Source organism: Brassica napus, chromosome C6, assembly GCF_020379485.1.
Source record: "Brassica napus cultivar Da-Ae chromosome C6, Da-Ae, whole genome shotgun sequence".
NCBI classification, from domain to species: domain Eukaryota; kingdom Viridiplantae; phylum Streptophyta; class Magnoliopsida; order Brassicales; family Brassicaceae; genus Brassica; species Brassica napus.
In genome coordinates this window covers 6,263,895-6,288,218 of record NC_063449.1, presented here as the reverse complement: position 1 = coordinate 6,288,218, position 24,324 = coordinate 6,263,895, and the positions used below count along the sequence as shown (strand labels likewise).

At 35.2% G+C, this 24,324-nt stretch overlaps 3 protein-coding genes across 3 annotated transcripts; all 3 read right to left on the bottom strand.

Annotated features, from left to right (window-relative positions):
- Positions 1 to 3,696, bottom strand: LOC125588300. Its single transcript, XM_048759582.1, has 6 exons — positions 3,668 to 3,696; positions 1,954 to 3,568; positions 1,235 to 1,860; positions 863 to 1,150; positions 683 to 788; positions 1 to 597 (listed from the first exon to the last, which is right to left on the bottom strand). The coding sequence occupies exons 1-6, from the start codon at positions 3,694 to 3,696 to the stop codon at positions 1 to 3; spliced, it is 3,261 nt and encodes a 1,086-aa protein (XP_048615539.1).
- A 4,769-nt stretch (positions 3,697 to 8,465) lies between these two features.
- LOC106424417 lies at positions 8,466 to 11,071 on the bottom strand. The gene is made up of 7 exons (XM_013865173.3): positions 10,960 to 11,071; positions 10,676 to 10,882; positions 10,504 to 10,593; positions 10,312 to 10,419; positions 9,639 to 10,238; positions 9,254 to 9,559; positions 8,466 to 9,160 (listed from the first exon to the last, which is right to left on the bottom strand). Exons 1-7 carry the CDS (start codon positions 10,975 to 10,977, stop codon positions 8,876 to 8,878), a joined length of 1,614 nt encoding a protein of 537 aa, XP_013720627.2. The 5' UTR covers positions 10,978 to 11,071; the 3' UTR covers positions 8,466 to 8,875.
- On the bottom strand, positions 11,040 to 14,667 carry LOC106424396. The gene is made up of 7 exons (XM_022704222.2): positions 14,639 to 14,667; positions 12,925 to 14,539; positions 12,204 to 12,829; positions 11,832 to 12,119; positions 11,651 to 11,756; positions 11,116 to 11,565; positions 11,040 to 11,072 (listed from the first exon to the last, which is right to left on the bottom strand). The coding sequence occupies exons 1-7, from the start codon at positions 14,665 to 14,667 to the stop codon at positions 11,040 to 11,042; spliced, it is 3,147 nt and encodes a 1,048-aa protein (XP_022559943.2).
- Positions 14,668 to 24,324: the final 9,657 nt, after the last annotated feature.

Sequence of the window (24,324 nt, the reverse complement as noted above, 5' to 3'; positions counted from 1 at the left end):
TTATTCTTTCTTTTGGGTATCTCTGTCATCGAGTTGCCTCCAGTCTTCGAGTAACACTGGTACATGCTCTCTCACAAGAATACCCAGAAAGGATGAAAGTAGCACTGAGACATCTCCAATATGCTCACCGAGAGTGTTAAATTCAACCGTAAAACCATCTCCAATATGCTCACCGAGAGTGTTAAACACTTGCTTTGCTTGTGACGGCAGAATGTATGGATCTTTTTGGAATGCTGCTTGGCTTAAGTGGAAGTTCACAACCGTAAAACCATCTTCCACCTTCAAACCATGCCCTTTGTTGGCCCACTTACACCTGAAGAGTGGGACGTGGAACATATGGTAGTCGAGTAGTATAATCTCTTCTATCACTCCGTAGTAGGATACTATATTTGCCATATGTTTACTATCTTTTGCACTCGATCTACACATACTGAAAGCATCATATGCTACCCCACTGTTCTGAGTCTTCCTCTTTAGCGACTCTATCTGAAAGCGATGTCCATTGATGATTAAGCCTTTGTACCTTGCAACTGAATTTCTTGGTCCAAATGCTAACCATTTTAGCTTTTTCGACTGCTCCTCTGGGTTAGAATAAATCTGATGACAACAGAGATAAGATGGTGTTAGTGCTAAAAACAATAAAAGTGAGTAAAGAAAACTCCATGTCCACTGCTACATATACCTTATCCTTTACCCATTGTGTAAACTGTTCCACATGTAACTTCCATAACAGAGTCTGATTTTGCCGACAACGAGGATCTTTCTCTTGCAACGCTTCCAAATGCATACTGACATAGCAGTAACAATAAATATAAACACACATATACAATCATAAATATTACTATTCAATTTATCCACTTACTCAATATATGGCTCCATAACTGTTGTGTTCATTAGAACATATCTATGTGCGATGTCTCGCTCTTTATCAGAAAGTAGAACATCTTTGGATCTCTGGATTGGACGGCCTTCAAGGATGTCATCATCTAAATCAACATCTTCATTACGACTCGCAGGTTGATTAACTGGTACAGATTTTTGAAGAAATTTCATGCAGAAGGCAATACATTCTGCTGCCATGTAACCCTCAGCCATACATGCTTCTGGTCGTGCAAAATTTTTAACGTAGGACTTAAGTGTTTTCATGTACCTAAAGATCAAAAAAATAACAGCTCTTGTCAAATATTTATCACAACAAAGATAATATTGAAAGAGGTAAACAAAATAATATTACCTTTCAAATGGATACATCCATCTAAAGTGTACTGGCCCTCCCAAGCGTGCCTCTCTAGCTAGATGTATAGGGAGGTGGAACATTATATCAAAGAGTGATGGGGGAAAGAACCGCTCCATCTGACACATTGTCTCAACAAGCTCACTCTCTAGTTCCAGTAGCTTTTCAGGATCAATCACACGCTGACACAGTCTGCAGAAGAAGTTGCATAATCTAGTCACTGCAATCTTAGGACCTTTAGGAAGCAATTTTCGCAATGCAACAGGTAATAGGTTTTGCAGAAGAACATGATGATCATGTGACTTTAAACCATTAATCTGAGGAGGATCCATGGAAACACAATTTCCAATATTAGCACAATAGCCATCTGGTCTTCTGAATTCAGATAACCTCTTGCAAAATATCTTCTTCTCATCCTTCGTCAACCAATAAGAAGCTGGAGGTAGGTATGTCCTTTTTCCACGTACCTCAGTGTGTAAGGAGCTGCGAATCCCCATATCTTCTAAATCTTGCCTAGCTTTAACACCATCTTTTGACTTTGCACTATGCATCAACATGGATAGTATGGCGTCAGACACATTCTTTTCCACATGCATTACGTCAATGTTATGACGTACCGGCATATCCTAATACATGAAATAATTAGAAACGGTTAGAACGTGGTAAACATATATATATATATATATAGTTCAATCACAGTGATATTGAGAAAGTACTACCTTCCAGTAAGGTAAGTCGAATAGAATTGACCGTTTCTTCCACCTCCATTGGTCAGTATCTTCTTCATATTCTTCACCTCCAATCTCATCATCTTCATCCACAGTAGATTTTCTCTTCTTGCCTTTCTTCTCTAAAGGTTTTCCAAAATCATTCTTCAAGTCCTTGAGCATCTCAAATATGTCAGATCCGGTTTGAATTCTGCTTGCAGTCCCTTCCTCTACAGTATTGTCAAACCATGCTTTGCGGCGTCGGTAAGGGTGCCCTGGCCTCAGTCGTCTCCTATTGCCCAAATAAACCATCTTTCGACTAAATTTCAACCACCTGAAAGGTGTATCCTTTCCACATACAGTACACGCCTGTTTCCCTTTCACTTTACAACCAGCAAGTGTCCCCAAACCTGGATAGTCGCTGATAGTCCACAACAGAATAGCTCGGAGTGTGAAATTCTCATTGGATAATGAGTCATATGCCTGTATACCTTCATTCCACAAGTCAATCAGATCATCTATCAATGGAGCAAGATAAACGTCGATGTTGTTGCTTGGTGCAGCTGGACCAGGGATGAGGAGACTCAACATTATGTTCTCTGCCTTCATGCACAGACTGGGAGGCATATTGTAGTTTACCAAGAAGACTGGCCATGTGCTGTACTTTGTGTTCTGAATGGAAAAAGGATTCATACCATCTGTAGATAGTCCAAGGCGAAGGTTTCTCGGATCAGAAGCAAACTCTGGCCATTTATCATTAACCTGAGCCCAAGTCAGTGAGTCCACCGGGTGTCGCATGGTATCATCTTCACTACCATTGCTGAAATGCCATTGCAAATCCTTAGCCATCCTCTTTGATCTAAACATCCGCTTCAGTCTTTCTTTGATAGGAAAATACCGTAGTACCTTTGCTGGAATCCCAATCTTATTTTCCCCCGTACGCTTATCAACTTCCCATCTTGAAGCACCACATCTTGGGCAGCTATCCATATCCTCATACTGCTTCCGAAAAAGAATACAATCATTCTTGCAAGCGTGAATAACATCATAACCAAACCCAAATATCTTCAGAAATTTCTTGATGTCGCCTGTGGACTTTGGAAGGACATTCCCTTGAGGCAGCATGTCTTGTACCAATGTCAAAATCTGATCAAAATAATTCTCTGAAATCCCACTCTTAACTTTTATGTGATACAATCCCATGATTGCAGATATCTTACTGTAGTTGGGACAGCTGGAGTAGAGTGGAGTTTCTGCATCCTGCAATTTCTTCTTGAACTCAGAGTCTTCTTCACCTTTAAATACTTCTGGTTGCTCTCCGGTTTGTGGATTGTCTTCAGCAACAGAGAATGCAGTTCTAAACAACTCGTATGCTTCTAAGTGGTCAACACTTTCAAACTCATCTGTCTGCGTCTTTCTTATCTCTCCATGAACGCTCCAACAATCATTCCTCTTGTACTTCTTATCCATCCCCCTTATGACTAAATGCTCCACGACTGTGTTGAGATTTTGGTGACACATGTTCCGACAGTCGACACAGGGACATGAGATTTGAAGAGGATTACCCAACCTCAACGCTGACTTATTCACGAAATCAGTTGCCCCCTTTTCATAATCATTGCTGGCCCTGTAATATATCAAGCAAGCATAAAAGATTAAATAAACTTCAATTGCAAAAACTAATTTGCATTTACGAAATAGTCAAGCGTAAAAGATTTGAACATACCTTGGAAGCCAAACCCAGGACTTGTCCATATTACAGCTCCAATTTCACAGTGTCAATGCAAAAAATCGAGATGGTTTTCGAGAATCAGAATCTAATAGAACAAAAATCGAGAAACAAAAAAAAGAACCCTAATTTTTTTAAGAAAGAAACATGAAATTAGCTCGACGAATCTAAACCCTCTAACCCTAAATAACGAGAACGAACAATCGCTAAGATTTTCGAACCTTAATTAGAGCTTATTCTTCGGCTACCGAGGAGGAGAGTGACGGAAATCTCAAAAACTGAAAGTTTAGAGGAGGAGATTGAAACGAGAGGGAGAAAAAGATGAAGACTGAAAGTTCAATGGAGACTGAAAGTTCGATGGAGGGAATCTGAAAAAAATGAGAGTTAGAGGGAAAGAATGGTTCATGAAGCTTCTATGGAGGGAGTCTGAAAATGGCTTCTAATTTTCGATAAGTCTTAGGCGCTCAAACTAATTACGTTTCCGCACTTCACATAGGTAGCGTTTGTTTCAAAAAAGTGCTATTGATAACTAAACGCGAGAAACTTGTTTTTCTGAAAACTTATCAGTAGCATTTAGAAAAAGCAAAACGCTACTAAAATATAAACCGTAGCAAAACACACTTAAACGCTACTATATTATGCTATCACTACCCCAATTTCCTGTAGTGAATTGTTGCTTACTTGATGATTGGCATTGTTCTTGAAACCAACTCCAAATGAACTAAGGCTTAATGAACTTAATCTCTCTTGCATATGGGCATTTGCATACTTGATCATGAATATTATACACATTTGGGTTATCTTTCTCTCTTTCTACCAATCTTTGTTAACCCAAATGACACTCTCATACCCATTAACCCTCACCATTCTTTAAAGCCAACATTAATTTGCTTGAATGAGGAATTTTATTGATAGCATGTCATGTGCAAAATCTTGAGAGTATTAGGAGCGACAATGGGTTGTTCTCATCTTTGGCTAGCATTAGGACCTCATTTAGGCTAGCCTCTAGGATGGTTGTTGGGTTTGTGAGTTTAAATTCTTTTGATTTTGGGAATGAGAGAGATTGAGTGAAAGAAATGAACCAAAAAGAGTGCCTAAAGAAAAGAAACCCCTAGAGACAAAGAAAGTTAGAAAAGAGAAGCTCTAGAGTATAAATAGAACCCTCTCCCAAATAAAAAAAAAACGAAAAGAGAGAATAAAAAAAATGAGTGGGGAAAAGAAAAGAAAAGAGCTGAGCCAAAAAGATCTAAAAGTTTAAATTCAAAGTAATATGTCCCTAGTTGGTTTAAATCAAAAGAGAGAAAAGAGTGTTGGGTGAGAGATGAAAGTGGGTGTATTTTGGGTTTGGGAATGATGAAAAAGAAGGGGTAGAACTTGAAATCATCTAGGTAAATGGTAGAATGATGAGAACAATGCATTGTATGCATGAATTGCTCATTTTCTTAGATAAATTTTGCATAATGATTCTGCTTCTATTCTTGAGTGTGAGTCACTATAAAAAAATGCATTTGAAACCTATTTTTCTTCACATTAGACCATCTTCTCTCATCAAGCCAAATGATTGAGTCAAATATCCATTTGCAAGAATTCACTTGTGTGTGTGTGTTTGAATGAATGTGAGGGTTGGCTAAGAAACTTGTTCGTTGAATGGCATCACAACTTGTGTAGAGATAAAAGAGTCTTGATAGGCCTTGAGAAGCTAGAGTGAACTAAGAGAGTTGCTCATGCTATTTGCTATGTTTCCCTTAGGATGTTAAGTTGAAGGCTAGAAAGTTTTCTTTTGGTTATGAGCTTCCATCTTCAAACCTCTTCCTCACTTTGTTTTTAAACGTTTACTTGTGGACAAGTAAAAGACAAGTTTGGGGGAGTTGATGTCATGAGATTTTACATGTTTTACCTATCATTTTCATACTCATTTAGATCATTTAGGATGCATTTAGAGTTTGATTAGGTGCATAGCATATACATATGTGGTATTTCAGGTTTGGAGAGGCTCAGGTTGAAGTTTGGAGATTTGGACAAGCAAACATGACAAAAGCCATGGAGATGGGTCGGCCGCGGACAAGGTCAGTCCGCAGTAGTGGAAGGTCAATCCACAGACGATGGGCGCGGACGATAGCGGTCCGCGGATTCGAGGCAGTAAGGTCGAGGTTGGTGCAGACGGACTGCGGACACAAACTGCGGACTGGTGCAGTCCGCGGATTTCAACCCGAGAGGTCATTGTTGGAGTGGATTGGCCGCGGACCACGGCCGCGGACCGAGGCCGTCCGCGGACCGAGCCCGTCCGCGGTCGATATCAAAACCAAGTTACCCATTTGTTCTTGGGTCAGACACGGGTTTGTCGGGTTGACCCGATTCAAGTTTTAAACTATTATAAATAGTTTTAGACCAAAAACATGGATCATATCTTGTTTTCTGTTAAAAATACATTGATATTTTGGAGAAAGTTTGAATCTTTAGTAATATAATCTTTCTTTCTTGAGTAATTTGAGTCTATCTCATCTTCTTAACATGATTTCTCTTGAATCTATTATGGGTTTAAGGTTAATCATGAAGATTAGTGAGTAGATTCTGTTTGGATTCATGGGTTAGGATGATTAGGATGATTAAGTGATGATCTAGAATGTTTAGAGTAGATTAATATGTTTCCTTGCTAATCTAGAGTTGGCCATTTTAGATTAGAAATCTAGACATTTCATTGCCCGGAAGGTGTTCGATGAAATGTCTGAGCCAATTCAACATGCTCTTAGCTTACCCTACCAAAGGCATTTGATGTTAGGGGAGTTTAGAAAGTTGAATGATTTGTTCTTAATGATTGCTTGATTGACACAAACCAAAAGAATTTGATGTTTGATCAATGAGAGTAAATGAGATTTTGTCTTGACAAAGAACTTGCTTAGAATTGTTATCTAGACTTAGGGAATTGTGTTGATTGAATCTTTGTCATTTTAGATTAAATCTTAGTCATCTGAAATCAAATTCCTACATCTATGACTCCTCCCATATCCATTTGCTTGAAAGTTGCTAGTTAATTGTTTAGAATCTTGTTAGTTTAATAAAATCACTTCATTAACTGAATGCACTTAGATTAAGTTTGAACTTGTATTCTCTTTGCATTGAAACACTTAGAAATGGATTGAACTCTAAAATACTACTTTGATTTGAATCTTGGACCCTTAAAAAGTCCATTTTATCTACTCTATTAAAATAGTCACAAAAGAAAATATAATATATAAAAGTCATAATATTACTATTTTATTAATTATTTATTTTGACTTATTAATTAGTTATTTACATTAATTAATAAAATCGGATAAATATTCTTTTCTAAAACAATAATTATTCATTTGCTATTGAATTTATATTTCATCTTCATCTATCTTGTTAAAACAAAATCATAGTATATAACTAACATTTAATTCATGTGCTATTTATAAAATATGCTGTTAGAAGTTTTATTTATTAATATATTAATTAAATTTGTAATTAGTAATATAATATTATTATAAATTAATGTTAACTAAGATTTTGTTATAAACGGAAAATAAAATTTCTATGCTGTTTTTATATAAATTTTATAATTATAGTTTATATTATATTAAAACAAAAGTTATATGTGAGTGACAAAACACGAAAAACTCCAGAATTAAACGTGATTGAGTTGAAGTAGTGAAATGATGAGTGACTTATCACTATTAAAAAGTGATTCACGATATCGTGTGTGTTGAGGCCATAGCATGGAAAAATGTCATGTGATGATTGTATGGTCGGTCAACAAGTCTCCAGAGCTTTCTAGAAATTAATAACCGACCGTCACTCAAAATGAAACCCACATGCCAAGTTAACAGGTGTGGAAAGCCTATTAGCATGAATGGCTGAAGTGTTACAAGTGGTATCAGAGTGGAACCTACACCGTCGAGCCCCATGTGAGCTTACTCTAATGACAAGAGAGTAACGAAAACGCTGTGATATGAAAGAAGAAGTGAATTATAATATTTTGGTTTGTGGCACGAAATGAAAAACTTGATATAATTGATTTTTTTATATATGTCACTAAAATGCATTTACCTTGTCGATAACTTGTCCATAAAAATTTCAGAGTTAAGCATGTTTAAACTGAAATAATAAAAATATATATTAAAAAAGATTTGTGATATCATATGAGTGATACCAAATCACGAAAAAGTGACATGGTTATTATAAGCTCATTTCTTTGTTTGTTTTACAAGAGCATCTCCAAAAAAAAATTCTACATTTTAGAATTTGCAAAACTCTATATTTGAAGTTTTAAGATGTTTTTCTTCAAAAGTAAAACTTCAAATTTAACTTCAAAATTATTTGTATTTTATACTATGATCTTTATATTTTCATAATTAATATAAATATATAAAACTATTATAAATAATTAGACATATATAAAAATATTACAGTAATATTAGTTAAAAAATCTTACATTAAAATATAAAATTTCAAATAGAAATATATAATTAAATATTAAACAATAAGCAAAATACCATATTATTTCATAAAATTATTTATGTAATGCTCATCTTCGGCTATACAAAATTTGTTTGGACAATATTTAGAGATTTTGGAGGTTTCGGAGCAAATTTGATAGACTATTAGTGTTGTTGTAATTTTAAAATTTGTGTAATAATTATGTCTTCATGTCTTTTTTAAAGTTTTTTTGTTAAGTTTCTTTTGTAATATTCTTGTTGTCTAATTCAAGTTTTAAAGTATTATAAATCTTATTTTAAAAAAATTTATGTGTAAATTTTGAATTTATAAAAACAAACAGGAAAATCCCTTATTAGTAGCGTCGGATAAGCGCTACCGATTTAAATCGTAGCGGTCTTAGAAGCGCTATGAACCAACACGCAACCAAAAATAATAGACTTTTTGTAGCGGTTTTTTAGAATGCTATGTAATCTTATTCTTTGATAGCGGTTCGTCTCTGCAATTATTTTATTTATAATAGCGGTATTTATTTGTTACTATAAAGTTATATGCTTGCAAATTTTGTGTAAATGTAGCGTTATTACTTTCGCTATTGACTGATGTGCTATATATTATGGACAACGAGAACCAGGACAGTATTGGTGCAATTTAATTAACGAAATTAAAAACACTAAAATATCAGATTAAAAGCCAAAGTATCATACATAATTCATAAAAAGATATCCAACAACAAGTTCATTCTCTAATTCAACAGATAATGAGAAATTCATTAGGCCAAGCTATTGGAACACCTAAAGCATCATCAATGAACTGAATCTCTGAATTTCCTCTCCAAACAGGTGCTTCTCCAATTTTAACGACATCGACCCATACCTTGCTTGCATTGGGACCCAAGGGGACAAAATGAACTTTAGCTTCTGGATCGGTTGAAAAAACTCTACCTTCAGCCACCTTATTGCCAGACCCTTCGCAATCTAAGAGGATGCACTTTCTTTTACCACTTTTGCTGCTATCAGAGCTGTGACTTACACTCTAGAAATGACAATTAGAGACAGTTCATCAAATGGCAATAAACACAGAAATTAATTATTTAAGCTTTAAAACTGAGAGGCTTTAGAATATTACCTTGGGAGAGCTATTCTTTGATATCGTCTCCTTCATGGCTTGCTGACTAATCTGTTGAATCTTATTTTGAGGCCATGAGATTTTCATCTTAACTGCATGACTCATCAGAAACATTTCATCAGAAACTGGTCTCCATTGATATGCATCTTCAACAACTGCCACATCAACCTTCACAATAGCAGCACCTGGACCTAGTGGGATGTCGTTTACCAGATCATCTGGGTCCGTCGAACACAAACGACCCTCAGCAACAATTACACCAGTTGAATTCCAATCATATATGTTTATCTTATCATCACTTGTCACCTTAGTAGAAAAAAAGAAGTAATAAATTCAACTTTCAGTTTCACATACAATTTAACAAAAGAGACCGAGAAATACATACCGCAGAACCAGCAGTCTTATGAGTTGGAGAGTCCATTTCACTGTCCAATATGAACCTATCTACTGGCCATGCGATAACTTGTCCAACAGCTTGCCTCAGTGTTCTGACAATTACTGAAGGCCTCCACAGTGGCCCTGCTTCTTGCTCCTCATATGACTTGACAATAATAGCAGCCGTGTTAGGACCTATTGGAATGCGTCCAATCTTGTACGCTGCGTCAGATGAAACAAACTCTCCTTCCCCAATAACAACCTCTTCCTCTACACACCAATCCAAAATCTGACATCCACGGCCCCCTTTGTAAACATCAGTATTCACTTCAGAGGTAGACCCAACTTCAACTCTCCTTGATTCAGTCAAGTTATGAAGTTGTTCCTGCAAGCCACGAACTACATCCACTAGTTCTGCTTGTTTGGCCTCAAGCTTCATGACGTGTGTGTCTCTAGCTGCCAATATAGCTAACTTTGATGCAGTAATCCCTCGGCCTAGACCTCTAACTCTTCCTGGTCTGTCTTGTCCTAAGACTTTACTCACAGCATCTTCTTTAATATTCGTGCTAGCAGTGGAGTCGAGCTCACTATCAATTGTTTTGATTTTTTCCTGTTTCAAATATGTGATATGAGTTAGAGAATATAAATATAGTAAGACATCACATGAGAAGTTTATTGCTCACAATGGTTTCTTCAAATTCTGGTCTCGCGGGTCTCCCATCTTTATGTGTGTGTGCTTCAATCCAAACCTTACTTCTAGTAACCTTTTCAGGCTCCTTGCTCTGCTTCTTCTACAATTACCAGAAACAGAAAATGCCAGATTAGACTATTTAATTCACTACAGATCTTGTACACTTTATATGACAGAAACATACCATTTTATGAGTTAGACGAACCATTCCTCTGCGTCCTGTAGTGTGCGGGATCTGACTCCTACGCAATTCCCTGAAGTGGGCACTTGTTTTCTTCAAAAGAAAACCAAAGATTAGGCTTCGTTGTCTCTATACACACACATAACATTAGAGAAAATATGTATACATAAGCAACCTTAAAATCTTCTCCTTTCTTGCTCTTCACCCAATTTAGCCAAGTTGCCAAAGAGGGAATATTGCTTGGTTTTAAGTTAATAATTTTTTCCCTGCTACTTATAGCACGGATATTGGCCACCAGCCGTGATTTTGATGCCCTGAAGAGACCACCCATTTGTTTTATAATAGCATCCTTTTGCCATTGTTCTTTCAAGTTGAACCTTGCCTACAAAAAAATCAGAAATTATCACTTATCATTGCCATGTCATGCTACTGGTTACTTGTATAAACATTAAATAATACCTGAATTTCCTCCCACATTGTGTCTCTTGTAAGTTCATCGAGTTGCCTCCAGTCTTCGAGTAACACTGGTACATGCTCTCTCACAAGAATACCCAGAAAGGATGAAAGTAGCACTGAGACATCTCCAATATGCTCACCGAGAGTGTTAAATTCAACCGTAAAACCATCTCCAATATGCTCACCGAGAGTGTTAAACACTTGTTTTGCTTGTGACGGCAGAATGTATGGATCTTTTTGGAATGCTGCTTGGCTTAAGTGGAAGTTCACAACCGTAAAACCATCTTCCACCTTCAAACCATGCCCTTTGTTGGCCCACTTACACCTGAAGAGTGGGACGTGGAACATATGGTAGTCGAGTAGTATAATCTCTTCTATCACTCCGTAGTAGGATACTATATCTGCCATATGTTTACTATCTTTTGCACTCGATCTACACATACTGAAAGCATCATATGCTACCCCACTGTTCTGAGTCTTCCTCTTTAGCGACTCTATCTGAAAGCGATGTCCATTGATGATTAAGCCTTTGTACCTTGCAACTGAATTTCTTGGTCCAAATGCTAACCATTTTAGCTTTTTCGACTGCTCCTCTGGGTTAGAATAAATCTGATGACAACAGAGATAAGATGGTGTTAGTGCTAAAAACAATAAAAGTGAGTAAAGAAAACTCCATCTCCACTGCTACATATACCTTATCCTTTACCCATTGTGTAAACTGTTCCACATGTAACTTCCATAACAGAGTCTGATTTTGCCGACAACGAGGATCTTTCTCTTGCAACGCTTCCAAATGCATACTGACATAGCAGTAACAATAAATATAAACACACATATACAATCATAAATATTACGTATTCAATTTATCCACTTACTCAATATATGGCTCCATAACTGTTGTGTTCATTAGAACATATCTATGTGCGATGTCTCGCTCTTTATCAGAAAGTAGAACATCTTTGGATCTCTGGATTGGACGGCCTTCAAGGATGTCATCATCTAAATCAACATCTTCATTACGACTCGCAGGTTGATTAACTGGTACAGATTTTTGAAGAAATTTCATGCAGAAGGCAATACATTCTGCTGCCATGTAACCCTCAGCCATACATGCTTCTGGTCGTGCAAAATTTTTAACGTAGGACTTAAGTGTTTTCATGTACCTAAAGATCAAAAAAATAACAGCTCTTGTCAAATATTTATCACAACAAAGATAATATTGAAAGAGGTAAACAAAATAATATTACCTTTCAAATGGATACATCCATCTAAAGTGTACTGGCCCTCCCAAGCGTGCCTCTCTAGCTAGATGTATAGGGAGGTGGAACATTATATCAAAGAGTGATGGGGGAAAGAACCGCTCCATCTGACACATTGTCTCAACAAGCTCACTCTCTAGTTCCAGTAGCTTTTCAGGATCAATCACACGCTGACACAGTCTGCAGAAGAAGTTGCATAATCTAGTCACTGCAATCTTAGGACCTTTAGGAAGCAATTTTCGCAATGCAACAGGTAATAGGTTTTGCAGAAGAACATGATGATCATGTGACTTTAAACCATTAATCTGAGGAGGATCCATGGAAACACAATTTGCAATATTAGCACAATAGCCATCTGGTCTTCTGAATTCAGATAACCTCTTGCAAAATATCTTCTTCTCATCCTTCGTCAACCAATAAGAAGCTGGAGGTAGGTATGTCCTTTTTCCACGTACCTCAGTGTGTAAGGAGCTGCGAATCCCCATATCTTCTAAATCTTGCCTAGCTTTAACACCATCTTTTGACTTTGCACTATGCATCAACATGGATAGTATGGCGTCAGACACATTCTTTTCCACATGCATTACGTCAATGTTATGACGTACCGGCATATCCTAATACATGAAATAATTAGAAACGGTTAGAACGTGGTAAACATATATATATATATATATATAGTTCAATCACAGTGATATTGAGAAAGTACTACCTTCCAGTAAGGTAAGTCGAATAGAATTGACCGTTTCTTCCACCTCCATTGGTCAGTATCTTCTTCATATTCTTCACCTCCAATCTCATCATCTTCATCCACAGTAGATTTTCTCTTCTTGCCTTTCTTCTCTAAAGGTTTTCCAAAATCATTCTTCAAGTCCTTGAGCATCTCAAATATGTCAGATCCGGTTTGAATTCTGCTTGCAGTCCCTTCCTCTACAGTATTGTCAAACCATGCTTTGCGGCGTCGGTAAGGGTGCCCTGGCCTCAGTCGTCTCCTATTGCCTAAATAAACCATCTTTCGACTAAATTTCAACCACCTGAAAGGTGTATCCTTTCCACATACAGTACACGCCTGTTTCCCTTTCACTTTACAACCAGCAAGTGTCCCCAAACCTGGATAGTCGCTGATAGTCCACAACAGAATAGCTCGGAGTGTGAAATTCTCATTGGATAATGAGTCATATGCCTGTATACCTTCATTCCACAAGTCAATCAGATCATCTATCAATGGAGCAAGATAAACGTCGATGTTGTTGCTTGGTGCAGCTGGACCAGGGATGAGGAGACTCAACATTATGTTCTCTGCCTTCATGCACAGACTGGGAGGCATATTGTAGTTTACCAAGAAGACTGGCCATGTGCTGTACTTTGTGTTCTGAATGGAAAAAGGATTCATACCATCTGTAGATAGTCCAAGGCGAAGGTTTCTCGGATCAGAAGCAAACTCTGGCCATTTATCATTAACCTGAGCCCAAGTCAGTGAGTCCACCGGGTGTCGCATGGTATCATCTTCACTACCATTGCTGAAATGCCATTGCAAATCCTTAGCCATCCTCTTTGATCTAAACATCCGCTTCAGTCTTTCTTTGATAGGAAAATACCGTAGTACCTTTGCTGGAATCCCAATCTTATTTTCCCCCGTACGCTTATCAACTTCCCATCTTGAAGCACCACATCTTGGGCAGCTATCCATATCCTCATACTGCTTCCGAAAAAGAATACAATCATTCTTGCAAGCGTGAATAACATCATAACCAAACCCAAATATCTTCAGAAATTTCTTGATGTCGCCTGTGGACTTTGGAAGGACATTCCCTTGAGGCAGCATGTCTTGTACCAATGTCAAAATCTGATCAAAATAATTCTCTGAAATCCCACTCTTAACTTTTATGTGATACAATCCCATGATTGCAGATATCTTACTGTAGTTGGGACAGCTGGAGTAGAGTGGAGTTTCTGCATCCTGCAATTTCTTCTTGAACTCAGAGTCTTCTTCACCTTTAAATACTTCTGGTTGCTCTCCGGTTTGTAGATTGTCTTCAGCAACAGAGAATGCAGTTCTAAACAACTCGTATGCTTCTAAGTGGTCAACACTTTCAAACTCATCTGTCTGCGTCTTTCTTATCTCTCCATGAACGCTCCAACAATCATTCCTCTTGTACTTCTTATCCATCCCCCTTATGACTAAATGCTCCACGACTGTGTTGAGATTTTGGTGACACATGTTCCGACAGTCGACACAGGGACATGAGATTTGAAGAGGATTACCCAACCTCAACGCTGACTTATTCACGAAATCAGTTGCCCCCTTTTCATAATCATTGCTGGCCCTGTAATATATCAAGCAAGCATAAAAGATTAAATAAACTTCAATTGCAAAAACTAATTTGCATTTACGAAATAGTCAAGCGTAAAAGATTTGAACATACCTTGGAAGCCAAACCCAGGACTTGTCCATATTACAGCTCCAATTTCACAGTGTCAATGCAAAAAATCGAGATGGTTATCGAGAATCAGAATCTAATAGAACAAAAATCGAGAAACAGAAAAAAGAACCCTAATTTTTTTAAGAAAGAAACATGAAATTAGCTCGACGAATCTAAACCCTCTAACCCTAAATAACGAGAACGAACAATCGCTAAGATTGACGAACCTTAATTAGAGCTTATTCTTCGGCTACCGAGGAGGAGAGTGACGGAAATCTCAAAAACTGAAAGTTTAGAGGAGGAGATTGAAACGAGAGGGAGAAAAAGATGAAGACTGAAAGTTCAATGGAGACTGAAAGTTCGATGGAGGGAATCTGAAAAAAATGAGAGTTAGAGGGAAAGAATGGTTCATGAAGCTTCTATGGAGGGAGTCTGAAAATGGCTTCTAATTTTCGATAAGTCTTAGGCGCTCAAACTAATTACGTTTCCGCGCTTCACATAGGTAGCGTTTGTTTCAAAAAAGTGCTATTGATAACTAAACGCGAGAAACTCGTTTTTCTGAAAACTTATCAGTAGCATTTAGAAAAAGCAAAACGCTACTAAAATATAAACCGTAGCAAAACACACTTAAACGCTACTATATTATGCTATCACTACCCCAATTTCCTGTAGTGAATTGTTGCTTACTTGATGATTGGCATTGTTCTTGAAACCAACTCCAAATGAACTAAGGCTTAATGAACTTAATCTCTCTTGCATATGGGCATTTCCATACTTGATCATGAATATTATACACATTTGGGTTATCTTTCTCTCTTTCTACCAATCTTTGTTAACCCAAATGACACTCTCATACCCATTAACCCTCACCATTCTTTAAAGCCAACATTAATTTGCTTGAATGAGGAATTTTATTGATAGCATGTCATGTGCAAAATCTTGAGAGTATTAGGAGCGACAATGGGTTGTTCTCATCTTTGGCTAGCATTAGGACCTCATTTAGGCTAGCCTCTAGGATGGTTGTTGGGTTTGTGAGTTTAAATTCTTTTGATTTTGGGAATGAGAGAGATTGAGTGAAAGAAATGAACCAAAAAGAGTGCCTAAAGAAAAGAAACCCCTAGAGACAAAGAAAGTTAGAAAAGAGAAGCTCTAGAGTATAAATAGAACCCTCTCCCAAATAAAAAAAAAACGAAAAGAGAGAATAAAAAAAAATGAGTGGGGAAAAGAAAAGAAAAGAGCTGAGCCAAAAAGATCTAAAAGTTTAAATTCAAAGTAATATGTCCCTAGTTGGTTTAAATCAAAAGAGAGAAAAGAGTGTTGGGTGAGAGATGAAAGTGGGTGTATTTTGGGTTTGGGAATGATGAAAAAGAAGGGGTAGAACTTGAAATCATCTAGGTAAATGGTAGAATGATGAGAACAATGCATTGTATGCATGAATTGCTCATTTTCTTAGATAAATTTTGCATAATGATTCTGCTTCTATTCTTGAGTGTGAGTCACTATAAAAAAATGCATTTGAAACCTATTTTTCTTCACATTAGACCATCTTCTCTCATCAAGCCAAATGATTGAGTCAAATATCCATTTGCAAGAATTCACTTGTGTGTGTGTGTTTGAATGAATGTGAGGGTTGGCTAAGAAACTTGTTCGTTGAATGGCATCACAACTTGTGTAGAGATAAAAGAGTCTTGATAGGCCTTGAGAAGCTAGAGTGAACTAAGAGAGTTGCTCATGCTATTTGCTATGTTTCCCTTAGGATGTTAAGTTGAAGGCTAGAAAGTTTTCTTTTGGTTATGAGCTTCCATCTTCAAACCTCTTCCTCACTTTGTTTTTAAACGTTTACTTGTGAACAAGTAAAAGACAAGTTTGGGGGAGTTGATGTCATGAGATTTTACATGTTTTACCTATCATTTTCATACTCATTTAGATCATTTAGGATGCATTTAGAGTTTGATTAGGTGCATAGCATATACATATGTGGTATTTCAGGTTTGGAGAGGCTCAGGTTGAAGTTTGGAGATTTGGACAAGCAAACATGACAAAAGCCATGGAGATGGGTCGGCCGCGGACAAGGTCAGTCCGCAGTAGTGGAAGGTCAATCCACGGACGATGGGCGCGGACGATAGCGGTCCGCGGATTCGAGGCAGTAAGGTCGAGGTTGGTGCAGACGGACTGCGGACACAAACTGCGGACTGGTGCAGTCCGCGGATTTCAACCCGAGAGGTCATTGTTGGAGTGGATTGGCCGCGGACCACGGCCGCGGACCGAGCCCGTCCGCGGTCGATATCAAAACCAAGTTACCCATTTGTTCTTGGGTCAAACACGGGTTTGTCGGGTTGACCCGATTCAAGTTTTAAGCTATTATAAATAGTTTTAGACCAAAAACATGGATCATATCTTGTTTTCTGTTAAAAATACATTGATATTTTGGAGAAAGTTTGAATCTTTAGTAATATAATCTTTCTTTCTTGAGTAATTTGAGTCTATCTCATCTTCTTAACATGATTTCTCTTGAATCTATTATGGGTTTAAGGTTAATCATGAAGATTAGTGAGTAGACTCTGTTTGGATTCATGGGTTAGGATGATTAGGATGATTAAGTGATGGTCTAGAATGTTTAGAGTAGATTAATATGTTTCCTTGCTAATCTAGAGTTGGCCATTTTAGATTAGAAATCTAGACATTTCATTGCCCGGAAGGTGTTCGATGAAATGTCTGAGCCAATTCAACATGCTCTTAGCTTACCCTACCAAAGGCATTTGATGTTAGGGGAGTTTAGAAAGTTGAATGATTTGTTCTTAATGATTGCTTGATTGACACAAACCAAAAGAATTTGATGTTTGATCAATGAGAGTAAATGAGATTTTGTCTTGACAAAAAACTTGCTTAGAATTGTTATCTAGACTTAGGGAATTGTGTTGATTGAATCTTTGTCATTTTAGATTAAATCTTAGTCATCTGAAATCAAATTCCTACATCTATGACTCCTCCCATATCCATTTGCTTGAAAGTTGCTAGTTAATTGTTTAGAATCTTGTTAGTTTAATAAAATCACTTCATTAACTGAATGCACTTAGATTAAGTTTGAACTTGTATTCTCTTTGCATTGAAACACTTAGAAATGGATTGACATCTAAAATACTACTTTGATTTGAATCTTGGACCCTTAAAAAGTCCATTTTATCTACTCTATTAAAATAGTCACAAAAGAAAATATAATATATAAAAGTCATAATATTACTATTTTATTAATTATTTATTTTGACTTATTAATTAGTTATTTACATTAATTAATAAAATCGGATAAATATTCTTTTCTAAAACAATAATTATTCATTTGCTATTGAATTTATATTTCATCTTCATCTATCTTGTTAAAACAAAATCATAGTATATAACTAACATTTAATTCATGTGTTATTTATAAAATATGCTGTTAGAAGTTTTATTTATTAATATATTAATTAAATTTGTAATTAGTAATATAATATTATTATAAATTAATGTTAACTAAGATTTTGTTATAAACGGAAAATAAAATTTCTATGCTGTTTTTATATAAATTTTATAATTATAGTTTATATTATATTAAAACAAAAGTTATATGTGAGTGACAAAACACGAAAAACTCCAGAATTAAACGTGATTGAGTTGAAGTAGTGAAATGATGAGTGACTTATCACTATTAAAAAGTGATTCACGATATCGTGTGTGTTGAGGCCATAGCATGGAAAAATGTCATGTGATGATTGTATGGTCGGTCAACAAGTCTCCAGAGCTTTCTAGAAATTAATAACCGACCGTCACTCAAAATGAAACCCACATGCCAAGTTAACAGGTGTGGAAAGCCTATTAGCATGAATGGCTGAAGTGTTACAAGTGGTATCAGAGTGGAACCTACACCGTCGAGCCCCATGTGAGCTTACTCTAATGACAAGAGAGTAACGAAAACGCTGTGATATGAAAGAAGAAGTGAATTATAATATTTTGGTTTGTGGCACGAAATGAAAAACTTGATATAATTGATTTTTTTATATATGTCACTAAAATGCATTTACCTTGTCGATAACTTGTCCATAAAAATTTCAGAGTTAAGCATGTTTAAACTGAAATAATAAAAATATATATTAAAAAAGATTTGTGATATCATATGAGTGATACCAAATCACGAAAAAGTGACATGGTTATTATAAGCTCATTTCTTTGTTTGTTTTACAAGAGCATCTCCAAAAACTACATTTTAGAATTTGCAAAACTCTATATTTGAAGTTTTAAGATGTTTTTCTTCAAAAGTAAAACTTCAAATTTAACTTCAAAATTATTCGTATTTTACACTATGATCTTTATATTTTCATAATTAATATAAATATATAAAACTATTATAAATAATTAGACATATATAAAAATATTACAGTAATATTAGTTAAAAAATCTTACATTAAAATATAAAATTTCAAATAGAAATATATAATTAAATATTAAACAATAAGCAAAATACCATATTATTTCATAAAATTATTTATGTAATGCTCATCTTCGGTTATACAAAATTTGTTTGGACAATATTTAGAGATTTTGGAGGTTTCGGAGCAAATTTGCTAGACTATTAGTGTTGTTGTAATTTTAAAATTTGTGTAATAATTATGTCTTCATGTCTTTTTAAAAGTTTTTTTGTTAAGTTTCTTTTGTAATATTCTTGTTGTCTAATTCAAGTTTTAAAATATTATAAATCTTATTTTAAAAAAATTTATGTGTAAATTTTGAATTTATAAAAACAAACTTGAAATATTTTTGATATATAAAACTTTAAGGATTAAAACGATAAATGATAAAATATTTAAGAAACATAAATGAAATGTATAATTAATTATAAGAACTAAAATGCAAATAAAAAGATGAAATTCTAAATTTAAAGTTTTAAAAAAAAAAAATTTGGAAAGCAAAAAACTCTATATCTGAAGTTATAGAATTTTTTTTTTGGGAGATGCTCTAGCCGCCATGACTACTTCCGGTTCGGTTTCTTCTCTGACAAATCATTTGTATGTTTTTCAGGCTTCTTCAAAACTACAACGACTTCTTTTGTCACTTGAGCATGCGAGTTCCTGATAACCCACAGTGAATAAGTAAGGTTCATGTCTCGGTTGAAACAATTAATAAGTCATCGACTAAAACCTCAATTTTTGGAGATGGGGCCATGAAGCTGAAAATGATCCAATGTGAAGCTTTTTAATTTGGGGAAAATAGAAGACGGAAAATGTTAAAATCTGAATCACAAGCTGGTGGACTTTAGGAAGCTAATTAATTTGGATTTGAAGACATTTCATTACACAGATACGAGATCATATTTTAGATATTATTTAAATATTCGGAGAAAAATTAATCTATATAATACACTTTTATTTGGTGATTAGTCTAGATTTTTCTAGGGTTATTTGTGAAATAACTAAAAAACAATGGGAAATTAGATTTTTAGTGAGAAGATAGAGAGAGATAGAAAGATAAATAAGGAGAGATGAGGTGATTTTAGTTAGTTTGTGAATTTGCGTTTTTTTTCTTAGTATATTGGGTCTAATTTTCTATTTTTCTATAGGTGTGGAATATCTTCAGATTAATTAAAAATGGTTAAAATTTAGCGCCCTAGATCACTTGGTCAAAACTTTCTTTGTTTTCTACCATTCAAAATTTATAAAGGACACCATTGGTGTACACTGCCACAAAATTTCAGTAGTTTTTATTTTGAACAACTAAATTTCAGTAGCTATATTTTTTTAATAAAGACAGCGACGTATGTTATTTTCACAAAGAAGTTGTTCACAATTTTATATAATACTTTTAAGATTTCTTTTAAGGTAAACTTTAATAGACTGTTATGTATCATTTAAAAATTTGACATTAGATAAATTTATTTTCTAAAATATGATATTTTATTTTTTTAATATTATGTAGCTTATTTTTATTTATAAAAAAAATGATATATTCAAATTAAAAAATACTGGAGTAGTAAGTCAAAATCTGCGGATGAATCAAAACTAGATAAAAGAATCTTGTTATCCAACAAATATACAATGATAAAAGTTCTTTGTTAGGATTGCCATTAGAGAGAACTTTTAAGTTTTAAGAGTAGTTGCTACTCTAATCGGAGAGTAAAAGAGAAATATAAATTAGCTAATTTTCTTTCTTTTGTTTAGGATAAAAATCTTAGGCATCAAACTAAAATTTGACCAAGAAAAGGCATCAAACTAAAAATTAGTTTAAAATGAATTTTAATTCAAAAATTTGCAACTTGTATAGGATTTCTAATATAAAAATACTTTTAACCAAAGTTTAAAAGAAATTATGGAAGAGTATTTGGAAACTCAAGACTTCCCCAAAGATCCAGCACTTTCTATGGAGAGCTTTGTCTGTGGCAGAACGTCTCCAGTCCAGAGGCATACACAATGATACGACTTGCCTTGCTTGTGGTCAGACGCCTGAAACGATCTGCCATGTATTGTTCTTCTGTCCTACAGCAGTGGAGGCTTGGAGACTAGCACGAATTGAGTCTCCTCCCTCAGGTTTCTCCCCTTCATCAATCTTTCTCAATCTCCATTATCTAGTGGCGGGTACCAAAAACAGAGCTTGTCTCAGAGTAATACCAATTATTTCCCTTGGATCCTTTGGAATCTCTGGAAGGGGAGGCACTCTAATATTTGAGAAGAGTCGTTTATCAGCTTCATCCCTTGTCTCTAAAGCTCTAGAGGAGGCAGAGATATGGACCAAGGTTAACTCGGGTGATCACTCACGTGTCGAAGCTCAGGTTCAGCCTATTATTTCTCAGAATGCATGGATAAGCCTCCCTTGGGTTTCATCAAATGTAATATCGGAATGGCTTGGGTCGGTTCGGGACCTTTTACGGGAGCCAGCTGGGTTACAAGAGATAGTTGTGGGCGCCCTATTCATCATAGTCGTCGAGCTTTCTGTTCCTCTGCTTTCAATCGAGAGTCTGACTTAACAACTCATATTTAAAGCTTCTTCGATAGAGGTGAGACAGTCCCTTTTGAACCCTTATCACTTTATGGACCTCTTACCTCTGATCCAACAAATCCTAGTTCTCTTGCACCGCTTTGAGGAATGGTCTATATGCTATGTCTCTGATCAGAAAAACAATGTAGCACAAGCCATTGCAGAGAGTGTTGTCACAGGGGCTCATTCACAATCTTATGTTGGGTCTGGTGGCCCTTCGTGGCTTGATCAGCTTATTCAGCAAGAAGCAGGAAACTGAACTCCCTCCACCTTCGTCTTTAGGGGGTCTCTAAGTTTTTTCCATTACCAGTTTTTTCTCTTAAGAGAGCTGCCACTACAAGAAAACAGCTAGTTTCCTACGGACGATTTCGTCGGAAATCCGTCGGAATAAGCCATTTCCGACAAATTTCCGACGAAAACAGTCGTCGGTTATAACTCGTCGGAAATAAAAATTTCGTTAGAATTTCGTCGACATTTCTGACGAATTTCCGACGAAATCCGACGGACATATTTCTGACAAAATTCCGACGGAAAAAATTCCGACGAAACTCCGTCAGACAGAATTCCGACGAAATTCCGACGGATAGATTTCCGACGAAATTCCGAAGAACATATTTCCGACGAACTTCCTACGGACTTTATAAATTATTTAAAAAAATAAAACAGATTTTATTTAAATATTTTTAATAAATATTTTTAATTCATTAAATATATATATAATTTTAAAATTAGAAAAACGATTTTTAAGATAATTATTTTTTTAAAATCATTTATAATAAATATTTTTAATTCTTTATATATATATAATTAAAATTAGAAAAACGTTTTTGTAGTATAATTGTTTTTAAAATCCTTTATAATAAATGTTTTTATAAATTTTTAAAAATATAAAACGGTTTATAAATTGAAAATATTTTAAAACAAAGAGAAAACGTTTTTAAAAATTTTTAAAAACTTTTTGTAATTGAAACCTTTTTGTACTAACTGAGAAACGTTTTAATTAAATCTAAAAAAAACGCAAAAACATTTTATTGATTGAAAAGGTTTTTAAAAAGGTGAAAAAGGTTTTGATAAATTTTAGAAACCAGAAAACGTTTTATAAATTATAACAAACTTATATTTTTTTTTATAGAAACTTAAAATGGTTTATAAAAAGCTTAAAATGTTATATAAAATTATAAAAAACGTTTTGAAACAATAAAAGATAATAAAAACTTGAAAGCATTATATATATATATATATTTTAAATAAAACTTTTCAATAATTATAAATACACAAAAAATGTTCTTATAAAAATATTTAACATATAATTTCTAAAATCTTAACATCTAAAAGTTTATATCTACATACAAAACAACAACCTAAAACAAAATCTAACAACACATAACTCCTAAAACTATCAATTATATCCTAAATCTTCAGATTTAAAACCTAAAATCCACAATTCTAACATTCCAACCTAAAAAATGTAATCTAAAGAAGGGTTTAGATGACTTACATGATTGGGGAAGAGATTTGGAGGATTTGGGGTCGGAGTCACAGATTTGTGAGAGAGAGAGAGAGGAGTAAGACCGCAAAGATTGCAGAGGAGAAGAGAAAAATGAGGAAGAAGAAGAAGGGTCGGCTTATGTATTAAAAATAAACCGACGGACAGTTTCCGTCGGAATTCGGCCGGTTCTATTTTAAGCGGTTGATCAAATAAATTTCGCAAATTTTCTTCCCGGGTAAAGTGAAAAACTCCGACGAAATTCCGACAAAACCTGTTCGTCACATTTATTTCGTCGGAATTCCGTCGGAATGTTTCGAGAATATCGCCAAAGGAAGCCTCGAGAAACTATGAGTTTCTGCACGTCTTTTGATTGGTCGGGGTTAGAGTCCGTCGGAATTTCGTCGGTATTTTCCGTTGGAATTTGGTCGGAATTTTCGACGGTTTTCCGACGGAATTTAGAGAAATAAGAATTTGGGGTTTCAAAACAACAGTCTAATGATCACATTGAAATCTTTGATAGTATGTAAATGATTTATAAGAGGTTTAACTAAAATAATTACTTGTTTCACTCGATATTATACAAAATCAAAATCAACTCTTATATTACCGTAATATGTTTGTATAAGTATATAAGTGTTATTGGAGGATGTTACGAAAACGTTGATATGTATACGTAAATAATTTTTTTTATATGAAAAACTTTAACGGTGTGAACTAATTTCATATTATAAATTTATATATGTGTTATTTGGATATTTTAAGTATCAAATTATACATTTATAATAACTTTGCAAATCTAAATCTGTTTCGTCGTGAAAAATTCCGACGACATTCCGACAAAAGTCAAAAACCCGTCGGATTTCCGTCGGTATATTTCGATGGAATTCCGACGAACTTCAAATCCCTATCGAAACCCCAAAATTATAATATTCTGTCGGAATTTTGTCGGATATTTCTGACAACCTTACTTTCGTCGGTATTTCGTCGGAATTTTCCGACGAAATACTGACGAACATGAAATTATATGTTTCGTCGGTATCTCGTCGGAATGTCGTCAAAGAAAACCGACGATAATATTGTCTGTCGGAATGTCCGTTAGAATGTTGCGTGTTTTCTTGTAGTGTGTGGTACCTACTGGTATCTGTATTGTTTCAGTTTTTACTTCTCTGTTTCATCCCATACTGTGTCTTTTTTGGAC